The 13,232-nt window shown below is 38.0% G+C and overlaps 1 protein-coding gene across 2 annotated transcripts in view; it reads left to right on the forward strand.

The window, feature by feature from the left end:
- Positions 1-13,232, forward strand: part of SBNO1 (strawberry notch homolog 1 (Drosophila)) — a 52,341-nt gene that overhangs the window by 28,744 nt on the left and 10,365 nt on the right. For both annotated transcript variants that reach the window (XM_010841296.1, XM_010841297.1), the window contains exons 16-28: positions 1,901-2,073; positions 4,719-4,916; positions 5,295-5,462; positions 5,561-5,736; positions 6,215-6,346; positions 7,977-8,112; positions 8,807-8,919; positions 9,009-9,080; positions 9,547-9,646; positions 11,628-11,702; positions 12,360-12,506; positions 12,591-12,685; positions 12,788-12,880. In XM_010841296.1, the coding sequence (XP_010839598.1) occupies positions 1,901-2,073; positions 4,719-4,916; positions 5,295-5,462; positions 5,561-5,736; positions 6,215-6,346; positions 7,977-8,112; positions 8,807-8,919; positions 9,009-9,080; positions 9,547-9,646; positions 11,628-11,702; positions 12,360-12,506; positions 12,591-12,685; positions 12,788-12,880 (1,678 nt within the window). The remainder of the gene's footprint in view (positions 1-1,900; positions 2,074-4,718; positions 4,917-5,294; positions 5,463-5,560; positions 5,737-6,214; positions 6,347-7,976; positions 8,113-8,806; positions 8,920-9,008; positions 9,081-9,546; positions 9,647-11,627; positions 11,703-12,359; positions 12,507-12,590; positions 12,686-12,787; positions 12,881-13,232) is intronic.

A 13,232-nucleotide genomic window follows, 5' to 3' on the forward strand; every position in this document is an offset into this window, starting at 1 on the left:
TCAACTGCCAAGTAATGTTTATAGTTTTGAGTCTTTACTAAGATTAGTTTAAATGTTAGCATTTCCTGGAGACAAAATTTTTGCCTTTTAAATTTAAGTTTTTCTGATCTGAGTTTTCATAATCCTGTGTATCCATAGCAATATATCTATTGAAAAACAGTAACATAGAAATACTGAAATGTTAAGTATTTTAACATTGTATGTCCAGTGTTCGGACTAATGGAAGGGCTTGATTTCTGTTTTGTACATCTTGGAATTCTGACAGCTTGGTTTAAGTTTCAGTTTTGTCTTTGCTCTGTGTATTTGAAAGCACAAATACACAAAGCTGTATAATAATGGTTTCGTTTGTCCCAGTTTATTATGCTTTCATGTCAGCATTGCAGATAATTCTTGAAAAGTCAAAAGAATTTTAAGAAAGGCTTTAGACGTTACTTTTTGCTTTGTGTAACCAAACAATTCCAACTCTGGGAGTAAAACTAGTAAAATAACTTTTGCCACCATGATATCTTTTGCCTTAGGGGATACATGCAAGTGGCTCCTTTTAAGACATAATTTAAAACTCCTTTAAATTCAGAGCATGCACCTGTTAATCTGTATCTTGCCTAGTACTGCCTCGGAGATGATAGGTACTACATGGCTAGTGCAGCAGTTGACATGGCTATTCCAGTATGAGATGACCGTCAAGTATGAAATATGCACCAAGTTTCAAAGACTTAAGGAAATAGAATGTAAAACATTTCATTGTGACATTTTATAGTGACAGGTTGTTTTCTGTAACTTTTTAATGTAGCTCCTGAAAGTGAAAGTCGCTCAGTCCTGTTCGACTCTTTGTGACCCCGTGGACTCTACAGTCCATGGAATTCTCTAGACTGGAATACTGGAGTGGGTAGCCTTTCTGTTCTCCAGGGGATCTTCCCAACCCAGGGAACGAACCCAGATCTCCTGCAGTACAGGCATGCAGGCACATTCTTTGCCAGCTGAGCCAAGAAGGGAACCCACAAATACTAGAGTGGATAGCCTATCCCTTCTCCAGCGGATCTTCCTGACCCAGTAATCGAACTGGGGTCTCCTGCATTGCAGGCGGATTTTTTACCAACTGAGGTATCAGGGAAGCCCTAATGCAGCTTCTTTGCTAAGTCGCTTCAGTCGTGTCCGACTCTGTGCGACCCCATAGACGGCAGCCCACTAGGCTCCTCTGTCCCTGGGATCCTCCAGGCAAGAATACTGGAGTGGGTTGCCATTTCCTTCTCCAGTGCATAAAAGTGAAAAGTGAAGTCGCTCAGTCGTGCCGGACTCTTAGCAACCCCATGGACTGCAGCCTACCGGGCTCCTCTGTCCATGGAATTTTCCAGGCAGGAGTACTGGAGTGGGGTGCCATTGCCTTCTCCTAATGCAGCTTCTAGAAAGTGTAAAAGTTGTGCTTGGTTTGCATTACATTTCAGTTGGATAGTCTTGCCTAGAATACTGAAATTCTTCTGACCTGGATTATCAGTATCTTATAAGATTGAATAAACTATTTTTTTGTTTTTGTTTTTCAGTAAGACATAGATTTAATTATTTTAACTCTTTCACATACCTGAAAATGGAAATACATGTGAAATAAATTGGTTAAAGGATTGTTAAAGTCCTTTATATTCAGAGTCCAGCTGTTCTGAGTCACCTTTTGACTCAGTCCCTTATGTTCCGTTTTTCCACATGGAGTCGTCCTGTGCTGCAGCATTTCTGAAAAAGAAACCATTGGTGCTGAGTTCCTAAGCTGGCTTTATTATTATGTGAAGCTAACCAACTTGTGGTATCCAATTTGGAGATGCTGCTAATAAAGTGTACTTATTTTAAGCAAATACTTTCAGTTATATTTTATATATAATAATTTTGCATACTGAGCCACTGACTGTCACTTTTTTATCTCTCGTACGAACAGAGGAGTGTTACAGTCACTCATTGAAAAACACTTCCCTGCTCCGGATAGAAAAAAGCTTTATAGTTTGCTGGGAATTGATTTGACAGCTCCAAGTAACAGCAGTTCACCAAGAGATAGTCCTTGTAAGGAAAATAAAACAAAAAAGCGGAAAGGTGAGTACTTTTCTTTAAATGGTGCTAGAAGTAATATAAACTTGAGCATTTTGATGCAAGCTGTATTTTGGGTGTGTACTGCCTTCAAAAGACGCTTACTCCTTGGAAGGAAAGTTATGACCAACCTAGACAGCATATTAAAAAGCAGACACATTACTTTGTCAGCAAAGTTCCGTCTAGTCAAGGCTATGGTTTTTCCAGTGGTCATGTATGGATGTGAGAGTTGGACTATAAAGAAAGCTGAGCGCTGAAGAATTGATGCTTTTGAACTGTGGTGTTGGAGAAGACTCTTGAGAGTCCCTTGGATTGCAAGGAGATCCAACCAGTCCATCCTAAAGGAGATCAGTCCTAGGTGTTCATTGGAAGGACTGATGCTGAAGCTGAAACTCCAATACTTTGACCACCTGATGCGAAGAGCTGACTCATTTGAAAAGACCCTGATGCTGGGAAAGATTGAAGGCTGGAGGAGAAGGGGACAACAGAGAATGAGATGGTTGGATGGCATCACCGATGCAATGGACATGACTTTGAGTCATGGTGATGGACAGGGAGGCCTGGCATGCTGTGGTTCATGGGGTCCCAAAGACTCAGACATGACTGAGCGACTGAACTGAACTGCCTTCCTTAAATTGGATCATGTAGTGTTTGGTTTGTTTTTAAAGGAAGTGTCTTTTATTTATTTGACTGCGAGTCTTGTGGGATCTGAGTTCCCTGACCAGGGATTGAATCTGGGGTCAAAAAGCACGGAGTCCTAACCAGTGGACCACCAGGGAATTCCCATGGCCCATGTTATTTTGAATGCACAAGTAATCCCCATTTTATATTGGGGCTTTAATAGTTTGGTGCTAGGCACTGTGTTGAGCACTGCCCACACATAGTCTTGTTTAACTGCAAGGGATCCATATGAAAGGCTTTATTTTTTCAGTTTTAATAGACAGGAAATTAAGGCACAGAAAGAGGTCAGGCGATATCCTTAGGTTCACACCACTACTGGTTGATAAATGGGGAACCAAAATCTGGACCTTTCTGTTGTTGATGCTGTGTGTGTGGGTGTGTGAGAGTATGTGTGTGCATGCATGCGTGCTCAGTCTCTTCAGTCGTGTCCGATTCTTTGCAACCCTATGGACTGTAACCTGCCAGGCTCCCCTTTCCATGGGGATTCTCCCGGCAGGAATACTGGAGTGGGTTGCCATGCCTTCCTCCAGGGCATCTTCCTGACCCAGGAATCAAACCCACGTCTCTTGCATTGCAGGCAGATTCTTTACCCACTGAGCCACCTGGGAAGCCTGTGTGTTTATATAGTCTTCTTTAAAGAGACTTTTGTTAGTTTATTACTGAATTATTAGGCATACACTTATTTATGTTTGTTAGACATTTTATAAAAATTGCAAAGTTGGGTTTGTGTTTAGGTGCTTACTAAACTCTTTGCCTGGATAAGGCAGTGGCACCCCACTCCAGTACTGTTGCCTGGAAAATCCCATGGATGGAGGAGCCTGGTAGGCTGCAGTCCATGGGGTTGCTAAGAGTTGGACACGACTGAGCAACTTCACTTTCACTTTTCATGCATTGGAGAAGGAAATGGCAACCCTCTCCAGTGTTCTTACCCGGAGAATCCCAGGGACGGGGGAGCCTGGTGGGCTGCTGTCTATGGGGTTGCACAGAGTCGGACATGACTGAAGCGACTTAGCAAGCTCTTTGCCTTTTAGAAGTTAACATCTCAGGCTCTCTCCAAAATGCTGATAAGAACATACATGATGCTGTGTGTTCTAAATACAGTGCCTGACACTTTAACTTTAAATTTTCATCTGTTGCAAGAAATGCTTTTTCCCTTATATTTTTAATATGCCTGAAAGCAGGTTGGGTATTATAACTGGCATTATTTTTTATTTTGGTGACACAAAAAGTAATGCTGTGACCTAGAGTCAGTGACCTGTTAGAGTGGTCAGTGGATGGCCATGTTTCCCTTTTCTAAATTATCTTCTCACCATTTCGTTGGTATGTGAACCTTTTTAATGTTCTTCTCAGTTTTGATTAGTTTACTCTAGATATCTTCTATGAATTTCCAGTAAGATAATTCAGATTAGCACCTTGTTTAACTTTTAAAAATGCAGTTTTGTAGATTTTTGGGGTAGTATTCCATAAAGTATTTAAGTAGTTTAAAAACCTGTAATTATTAGGCCTTGTCTCTCAACCTGATACACACATTCTGACAATGCCAGAGATTGTTTCATCTTTGTTGTCCTGAATTTTAAAACTTGTGCGTTTGAAGGCTGTCTTGAGTTAATACTTATGTACATAATTTCTCCTAAAAATAATTATATATAACCTGATTTTTTACAGGAGTCCAAAAGGCTATACTTGTTCATTGTTTTTGTATGCTGCTGCTGCTGCTTGGTTGATTCAGTCATGTTTGACTCTGTGCAACCCTGTGGACTGCAGCCTGCCAGGCTTCTGTCCATGGCATTCTCTAGGCAAGAGTAGTAGAATGGTGTGCCTTCCCCTCTTCCTTGTTCTTATATACTTATGCAAATACTTTTCTTCTGTAGTTTTCTTTTGAATTAGTTAACTGTGCTTATGAACTAAATATAATTTCCTAACTTTTACCACAGTGCATTTTGACTCTCTTGTTTGGGTTTTGTGGGCAGGTGAAGAAATAACTCGAGAAGCCAAAAAAGCACGAAAAATAGGTGGCCTTACTGGTAGCAGTTCTGATGATAGTGGAAGTGAATCTGATGCCTCTGATAATGAAGAAAGTGACTATGAGAGCTCTAAAAACATGAGTTCTGGAGATGATGATGATTTCAACCCATTCAGAGATGAGTCTAGTGAGGATGATGAAGATGGTAAGTTCTTTAATATTTTAAATATAAACTAAAGGGTCCTTAATTCTGTGTATTTGAAATGGGATATTGTACTAAAACCTTTTCTTTTCCTGTAAAAATTATCAGACAGATTCTAATCTTTGCTTTGTGGGAGCTCCAAGCTTGTCTGTCTTCTGGCAGTTGAGCTCATTTATGAAAGGTCACGACGTCAATTTTGTTCAATTATGTTTAACCTCAAACCATGGCATTTACCTCATGGTGTATGGATGTACTGGACTGCTATAGTTGGTGGTGGTTTACAAGTTGTCGGTCAACAATACAAAAAAACTCAATGGTGGTTTCCTTTGAAAATTCCGTACCTGCGTTAACAGATGATTTATGTCTTTCCTTAACTTTCAGATCCCTGGTTAATCAGAAAAGATCATAAGAAAAACAAAGATAAAAAAAAAAGGAAAAGTATAGATCCAGATTCTATTCAAAGTGCCTTATTAGCGTCAGGTCTTGGATCAAAACGACCTAGTTTTTCTTCTACACCAGTTATTTCACCTGCTCCTAACAGTGCACCAGGTAACCACGTGGATGTTTGCTTTGTCTGTGAAATGTACTTTCAAACAAAACAAATATTTAAACTGTGTACTGATTTTTAACACATGTACTTTATCTAGCTAACAGTAACACCAACAGCAACAGTAGCCTTATAACAAGTCAAGATGCCGTGGAAAGGGCCCAACAGATGAAGAAAGACCTACTTGATAAACTAGAAAAATTAGCTGAAGACCTCCCTCCTAATACCCTGGATGAACTTATTGATGAACTTGGTGGCCCTGAAAATGTTGCTGAGGTAAATATGACTTGAACACCGTTGATTCTGTCCTAGGTAATTTTTTTTTTTTTTGCCACTTACAAACCCTTTAGAATGAATAATATATTGTTTCCTCATAAAATTATCTAACATCCTCTCTGAGATCTGAGAACCCTGTTCTACTCTAGTTGTCATCCTAGAGCAAGTGAGTTCCTTCCCCTAGTGTCTTGAGTATCTGCCCCAAGACTCAGATCTGTGTTATTGCCCCTGTCACACACAGCCTTTGTTGTCATTGCCACATGTCGGTTTTCTCCACTGAATTTGGACTTTTCAGAACCAGGCTTTATGTCGCAGTGTTTCATCTCCCCCGCCCGGCTCCTGGTGCGGGAGAGGATGCACAGTGCACGTTGGCTTCCTTCTCCCTTTCACCTCCACCATGTTTCTCTAGTGGGAGTCCTAAACTTCCTGCACCATACTCAGATACCTTAATTGTAAGCAACATTGTTTGACTTTGCAGATGACTGGCCGCAAGGGGAGGGTCGTAAGCAATGATGATGGAAGCATATCTTATGAGTCAAGATCTGAACTTGATGTTCCTGTGGAAATACTAAATATTACAGAAAAACAAAGATTTATGGATGGAGATAAGGTATGTTTTTCTAGGATGTGTTTTGGTGAAAAGAATTATGCTCGTACATTTCAGTTAATCTTTAGGTTTTTTTCTTTTAATAAAAATCATGTATGTTGAATGTTCTTTTTTTTTTAAACTAATAGTAATTACTGAACATTTTACATGTTTTCATTATTTTCTTGTAAGTTGAATGCAGTAAGGGTCATGCACAGAATAAGATGCCGCTCTTTTGGGGCCTTTAAAAGTCTTTAATCAGAATATTAATATGTTCTTTCAGGTCATATTAGTGGTCATATATCTAATGCTTACTTGAGTGTCAGTATAATCTTGAATCTAGAGATATATTTAAGCATGCCTAGATTACTAGGATTCTTTAGTTTTGCTGTTTCTTATCCTGCTCTGCTGTGTTCTATTAGGATGATTTACTCTGAATGAATGTACACTTGCTTATTTAATGACTGCAGAGGTTGTGGTTGCCTTCAGAGGCCCTTTCTGTATGCTCTTATTGTTAAGTAAACTTCATGAATTGTAAGAGTCTCAGATGAGTTCTTCCTCCATCTAGTTGGAATTGCTCATTAAGCGTTTGCTGATGAGTTTGCTAAAAAATAGGTAGGTGTAACACTTCAGCCTCATTCTTTAATCTGAAAGGGGTAGAATAAAATCTTATATCTTTATCCACATTTTGCTCTGTATTTAAAAAATTCTTCTGCAAGTGGAAAACAGATGATAGTTATTACCGTTATCAAAGTTATCTTTTAAGTGTATTTAAAGCTCTTGTTCCGGAGAAGGCAATGGCAACCCACTCCAGTACTCTTGCCTGGAGAATCCCATGGACGGAGGAGCCTGTTAGGCTACAGTCCATGGGGTCGCTAAGAGTCTGACAGGACTGAGCGACTTCATTTTCACTTTTCGCTTTCATACACTGGAGACGGAAATGGCAACCCACTCTAGTGTTCTTGCCTAGGGAAATCCCAGGGACAGAGGAGCCTGTTGGGTTGCCGTCTTTGGGGTCACACAGCGTCTGACACGACTTAGCAGCAGCAGCAGCAAAGCTCTTGTTACGTATTTTAAAGATTGTAGGTAGAGGTATCAATTATTTTATTTATTTGTTTCACTAGTAATTTAGGCCCATGTCCATTAGGAATTATGTATTAGTTGGGATCACGTTTGGCTGTTAAGTGACAGAAAACCCACTATCACAATGACTTAAAGTGGAAGTTCATTTTTCACATGTAGAAATTTTGTTAGGTCAGCACTGACATGACCCCTTGAAGACTAGGTCTCTTCTGTCTTGATACTTTATATGCAGACTTGGATTTCCAGGTTAACCTCCATATTCCATGACAGCTATTTCACATTCAGTCATTACTGAATGTGTTTCAGCCAGCAGAGAGGAAAAAAGAGGAAGACATATCTTCAATTAGGGACATTTCCTGGACATTGTCCATGTGACCTGCTGGGTTGAGTGTGCCCACACTTAGCTGTAAGGGAGACTGGAAATGTAGTCTTGATTTTGAGTGTTCTTGTAACCATGCACAGCTAAAATGAAGGGTTCTATAATTTATGGAGAATATGTAGTGGTGGATGTTTTCCTGCTTGTCTTTGTGCAAAAGTGATCTTTTATTTTTTCTCCTTACTCTTGATACAGAATATTGCTATCATCTCAGAAGCTGCCAGCTCAGGTATTTCATTACAAGCGGATAGAAGGGCTAAAAATCAAAGGCGAAGAGTTCATATGACTCTGGAGTTACCATGGAGTGCTGATAGAGCAATTCAGCAATTTGGTAAATCCTGCACTGAATTTCATTTCATTGGGGAAAATACTTTAATATTGGACATAGTAAAACTTGACGCGTGTGTCGGTTTTGGAGATACTTAGGTATTGCATGTACCTTAAAGAATAGAGTACATCATAAATGTATTTTCTTAGTCATAAAAGCTGTAAAAGACCTGAAGTAGGGCTTTCTGGCTTTATATTCAAGAATGGGGCTCCTTAGGAATATCCTTCTTGCAGACCTCTGGGGATGTATATTACCTGTGTCAGCAGCTGCCACTTGATGTCCTTTTCAACCCCCAGTGGCTTGAGTGAGGGCACATTGCTCCTCCCTTCCCCTCCATCTTCATGTCCCATGACCTGGCAATTAAAAAAAAAAAAGAAAAGAAAAATTAAAAAAAATTTTTCTTTGAGAATCCAGAGCAGCTGTGCATCAGCAACATTGTGGTCATCCAAACTGGGGTAGCACTTAAGCGATTATCACTTAACAGTTTTATGGGAGTTTTTGTTCTCTTGCAATGAGGAGTGTTACTCTGAATACAAATGTTCAAGTCATTGCGATTTTTTCCTTTTTGGGGAATTGGGGTGATTACATTCTTTACTTTTTCAGGACACCAGCTTACTCTTAAGTGCTAGGAATAGATCTCATAACACTAGTACTGAGCAAACACAATCAGTGATTTTTTTTTTTAATGTCGTTACAGGACGAACTCATAGATCAAATCAAGTTACCGCTCCTGAATATGTCTTTCTGATTTCTGAATTGGCAGGAGAACAAAGATTTGCATCTATTGTTGCTAAAAGACTTGAGAGTTTGGTAAGTTTTTTAGTTACATAGATGTGTGTAAAAAATGGTGTATGTTACTTGTCTTCTCTGCTTTGATTGGAAATTTTATGTTTGGATAGGGCGCACTTACACATGGAGACAGAAGAGCAACAGAATCTAGAGATCTGAGCCGGTTCAACTTCGATAATAAGGTACATTTCAGCTGTCAGTATCCCTGAGAAATTGTGGCAGTGTATGGTGTCTATGAGGAACAGAAAGGTCAAGTGGTTACTGTTTAAAACTTTTAAGTTGCCTCCTCTTACGATTTTGCTGTAAAATCATGGCTTCCTGCAAGATGGAAAGCAGTTAGGTCTTCGGTGATCAAATGTGCTGTATAATGATCTCTTGCTGTGGGAAAAGAGGATTATAAGAAATACTTGTGGATGAATCAAGTAGGAGTTCCCAGTAGTAAAGAAAGTTGTTTATTTATTGAATGCCTGCTGTGTGCAAAGGTGTGAATGAGGCACTAGGCTATGTAAAGTTTACATAAAGGTAATTGAGTCCTGCTATTTTTTACTGTTTGATACAATAGTAGTTTTTATAGCATTCATTTGGTCATGTAATTGAAGAGTATCCAAATGCTGAAACTGGTTAAATGTCTTTGCTTTTTTATTGCAGTATGGAAGAAATGCTTTAGAAATTGTCATGAAATCCATTGTAAACCTAGATTCTCCTATGGTATCACCACCTCCAGACTATCCTGGAGAATTCTTTAAAGGTAACTCTTAAAAATAATCATAAAAAAGGAAAATGAGTACTGACAAGCCTCACCTTTTAGAAGGTACTAAAACCCATTCTAAGAGGTGCTGTTGCTTTCATACATAAAATGTATGAAATTTAGAAATTGATGGTTATCAGACACCTAAATTGACCTCTTAGAATAAGCAGTAGATTTACTAAATTTCATTCAGGTAAAGTGACTTTACTCTTAAGTTTATTGCATGTTGTATAACTTTAGATTACTAGAGGAAAAATAGTTTTGTTAGATTAATTGAAGATGACTATGTCAAATAACTTTTTGCATTTAATTTTAAGTATCTGGGTAAATCTGTGAAGGTTAGTGGGGAATGTAAATATTGATAAAATTGGCCATATATTAATAGTTGTTAAAACTGGATAATGGGTACATGTGGGTTCATAGAATATTCTGTCTTTACATTTGTGTATATTTGGAAATTTTTATATTAAAGAAGTCCTAAATAGTGCTACAGAAATTCTTAGATGTGTAGATTTTACCCCATTAATATTAGTAGGCTGAGAGATTTCAGTAGTTCAGGAAACTGAAAGTATTTTGGAGAATAAATAGATGCAAGATACTTGAAACATTGTCATTATTAAGTTAGCGTTTTTTACTAGGAAGTCCTTTCCAGTTGAACTGGTATTTACTGTTGGTAGTAGTCCATATTGACACAGCTGGCAGGGCTGTTTATAACCATTGATGGCATTTAACAAAACAAAAACCTATAAAACCTTAGCCCTGTTCTTTTTCACCCTCTCCCTTTCCTTCTTTTCTTTTTGTCTGGTCATTGGAGGGATTGTCAAAACGACTCATCGATTTAGTTCTAGTTCTGAAATAGTGCATGTTATTTATTCATTGTCAGTAATGAAAACTAATCCGAAAGTAAATAATGAGGAGCCAATACTCTCTTTAACTACCTGCCCACTTCCACTCTCATCTGGTAAGGTTACAAATGTTGCCAGTTTGAACAGGAGCAGACTAACAAATCCTTGTCCGTGTTTGTCTAAACACAGAGCTTTTTAAAAACATACTACTTGAAACGTACTTTTCTCAGTATATCACAGACATACATCTCTCATAAGTCATTAGCTATAGCATGAACACGTTTTTAACAGTTGTGTAATATTCTCCATCTAGCTTATGTAACAGTTCTTCAGTTATTCCTTTATTGATATTCAAGTAGTTTTAATTTTTTTTGCATCACAAAGTGCTGGAATTATAACGGCTATTCTTCTATTCAGAAGAATTCCTTCTATTCATGTAATTTCTTCATAGAATGGGTTCCTAAAATGAGGACTTTTTGCATTGGAGCTCTTTGGCTACAGAGTTGTCATGTCACTTGCAGAATCTAAACATTTTAAGCCTGTAGCAGTCTAGCTAACTAAATAAACATGTAAATAGGATATAATTATGTTTCTTATTTCCCTTTTCTCTTTCTTAAACCAGTATTCAGTAAGTCTGGGTTGGAGCCTGGAGACCATTATTTTTTTTTTTTTAATTTTATAAATCATCCTCTTAGTAACATAATTCAGAACATGTTGACCGTTACACTTGTTGCTTATCTTTTGCATCTCCTTGTCAATACTGATAGGTAATGTTTGGAAAGGAAACATGATTATTTCCTTATTTACACAGTTATTTAATCACTATCCTGCTGTGTATTCAAAATTCAAAATTGATTCTGTGAGCAGAGCAGCTTTGTAGCCTAGAATCTCCACTGCCAAAGATTGTTGTTGGAAAGATAAGACATCTTAGTGAAAACAGTATGTATAATGTGAAGTTAGAGTTCTAGGATTTTGAAGTGCCTAAAGATCTTTAGGGTCTGTGCGTTCCTTTTAATTCAGCTAATAGGAATTATGGAAGATAAGTATGCTAAAACTTGATCTGGTTTAATTAGTTAGGTAACAGCTCATTGAGTCATTTGAGCTGTAACATTTTTTATAAATTTGTTTTATTTTAGATGTTCGACAAGGACTGATAGGAGTTGGTCTAATAAATGTAGAAGATCGTTCAGGAATTCTTACTCTAGATAAAGGTAATAATATGAGTTTCATATATGTACATAACTGTTGCTGTATCATTACAGCCCATTTTGTTGTTTGTTTTTGTCAATTTGAAGGGGAAGTTTCAAGTCTGTTGGTCTGTCTCTCAGTACTTAGTGTTCACAAAGCATTCCTGCTACTGTGTTTATTCAAAAAATTAGACCTCTATTCTCCTCTCTCTTGTATCAGCAGTTCTCAAACTAGGTTGCAGGTATGAGCACCTGTTGAGCTTTTTGAAAGTACTTAAGCCAGGCCAGGAGCTCAGGCAGTGGTCATTTTCCAGAGCTCTAGGGCATTCTACTTGTGCAGCAAAAGTTGAGCTTCACTGACTTGTGGCACTTAATAACTTTACAAGTTATGACTTAATGTTGGAAAACATTCTTATGTGCTAAATTGTATTCATATTTTCAGTAAGTGAAGTTGAAGATGCAAAAATCTAATTTGGCAAACATCTTTTGACCACACAGTATAGCTGTACTAATAGCTAGAGATAGAAGCGGTCAAAGTATAGGCCTGTTCTGGAAACAGTACAAGAATTGTGAGGGAAGACTTTGGAGACGAAAGTGAGACTTGAACTAGGCTGAGATGAATAAACTTGTTAAACTGCCATTTGAATGCCTTAAATCGTTCATAAAATTTTGTCATTGCAGATTATAACAACATAGGAAAATTCTTAAACAGAATTTTGGGCATGGAAGTGCATCAACAGAATGCACTATTTCAGTATTTCGCAGACACACTTACTGCAGTCGTTCAAAATGCCAAAAAAAATGGAAGATACGATATGGGAATCTTAGGTAAGTTGGGAAATTTTTAAAATGTCATGTGTATTCCTGATGAAAAATTATTTTATACTTATATGTTGCTTTTTCTTATTCAAGATCTTGGTTCTGGGGATGAAAAAGTGAGGAAAAGTGATGTTAAGAAGTTTCTGACTCCAGGATATTCAACATCTGGCCATGTAGAATTATACACAGTACGTCTGTAAAATGTGCACATTCAAGTATAGTGTGCTTTTCTGATAGACATCCTAAGAAGTGAGTTTAATTTACATTTCATTACTATTTTTTTTTTACAGATAAGTGTGGAGAGGGGAATGTCCTGGGAGGAAGCTACCAAGATTTGGGCTGAGCTGACAGGACCAGATGATGGCTTTTATTTGTCATTGCAGGTAAGACTTGTTTCCTTTAAATCTTAATTGTTAAGATAATGTGTTTTCATTGCCATCATTGTAATTATGTTTGCTTTGTACTGATTTTCCACCTGTATTTAGCTTTTTCTATTATGATAATTTATCATTGTAAGCGTGATACATTTTTAATAGTTTTTGAGGAGTATTATTAAATGCAAGTTTTAAATTATTACATATTTGAGGACTTCCCTGGCAGTCCAGTGGTTAAGACTCCATGTTTCCACTGCAGGGGGCATGGGTTCTGTCCTTGGTCAAGAAACAGATTCTCCTTACCACTCAGCTGGCCCCCCAAAATTGCATATTCTTAGTAAATTGAACTCCCCCCCCCCCC

The sequence above is a fragment of the Bison bison genome, unplaced genomic scaffold (assembly GCF_000754665.1).
Source record: "Bison bison bison isolate TAMUID 2011002044 unplaced genomic scaffold, Bison_UMD1.0 scf7180017864160, whole genome shotgun sequence".
NCBI classification, from domain to species: domain Eukaryota; kingdom Metazoa; phylum Chordata; class Mammalia; order Artiodactyla; family Bovidae; genus Bison; species Bison bison.